Genomic DNA, 1,214 nt, shown 5'->3' with positions numbered 1-1,214 from the left:
GGCTTTTATTTTTATACTAGATGCTTTGAGGGAATCTAAAACTATGCTCACACAATGCATACAAGTATACATACATTTGCATTATTTTTTGTTCTCAGCACACTGTATCTTTGTTATTCTTTTGATAATATGGACTTCTAAGAATTTCCTTCTGTTAAAAGGTTTTGCTCACTAATTTATTTTCTAAACATCCCCAGGACAGTAAAACAAAGAGCCTGATGGACCTGGAAATGCGGGACTACGAGCTGACGGTGAGCGAACTCCAAGGCCAGCTGGCAGAGAAGGACACCAATATTGCTGAGTTGCAGGCAGAGATTGAGAGGGAAAAGAGACGATCGGGGAGTCTGCAGGATCAGCTGGTCCATCTTTCCACTCAGGAAGCCACCGAAAGAGAAAGGGCAGAGAAGATGAAGGTCTGGATATGTGCAAAATGATTTGTGTGTGGAAGGCATCTTTGTTTTCTGTTTCCTTTTGGTAATCTATTTTAGTCGAACTCGCTGAATCCATTTTGATTTTCATTTTCTCATATTGTTTCTTTTGTTAACCTGTGTTAGAAAGTTGCATGGAATAGTTGTAAATGCATTTTTTTTTTTTTTTCTACCTTTCATGCAATGCTGATCAGCACCAACCAACATATAAGTACTTCCTTGCATATGTAAATATTTGGCATATGGTTTTACAAACAAACTTGCATGGTGTAATGCACGGTCCTTTGGTTGTCTTTAGCCCAAATTAACAGCATCCCTGTCTCCCCATTCTGTGCACTCAGAAACTTCTCCTGGATCACAAGACGCAGTTAGCTGAGCTGCGGCAAGTGCAGGAGGTCCAGGCGGCCGTACAGGAGACAGACCGAGTCACAATTGAACAGCTTACCCAGGTTGGAGGCTAAATGGAGATGGGAGCATTATTGCTTTCACGAGACTCATTTAAGATTTTTTGCAGTAGGAATTGATTTAAGAGCACTGGTTTGATAGATTTAAGAATATGCCTAGTTTGTTTTACTACATGTTGAATAAGATTATCAGTGGATGACATTTCTTTTTCTTTTTTGCACAGGAAGTTGAAAAGCAGAAATTAGTATTGTCAGAAATTAGCATTGAAAAGACAAGACTAGAGGATGCTTTGAGGAAATCTAAAGCTGTTGCTGATCATCAAGTATGTATCCCATAAGTGTACATGCTAATATACACACAATAAATTCAAGGACATTTAGG

The 1,214-nt window shown here is 39.0% G+C and overlaps 1 protein-coding gene across 1 annotated transcript in view; it reads left to right on the top strand.

Moving 5' to 3' along the window:
- The window catches only part of LOC119586975 (GRIP and coiled-coil domain-containing protein 2-like), a gene marked incomplete at its 5' end in the record, with an annotated part of 25,570 nt that overhangs the window by 13,869 nt on the left and 10,487 nt on the right, over positions 1-1,214 (top strand). The window contains 3 exon segments of the mRNA XM_037935713.1: positions 198-413; positions 770-877; positions 1,057-1,155. Coding sequence (XP_037791641.1) covers positions 198-413; positions 770-877; positions 1,057-1,155 — 423 coding nt within the window.

The sequence above is a fragment of the Penaeus monodon genome, chromosome 22 (assembly GCF_015228065.2).
Source record: "Penaeus monodon isolate SGIC_2016 chromosome 22, NSTDA_Pmon_1, whole genome shotgun sequence".
Lineage (NCBI taxonomy): Eukaryota > Metazoa > Arthropoda > Malacostraca > Decapoda > Penaeidae > Penaeus > Penaeus monodon.
Note: the sequence above shows the minus strand (reverse complement) of the source record. Positions and strands in the feature narration are given on the sequence as shown.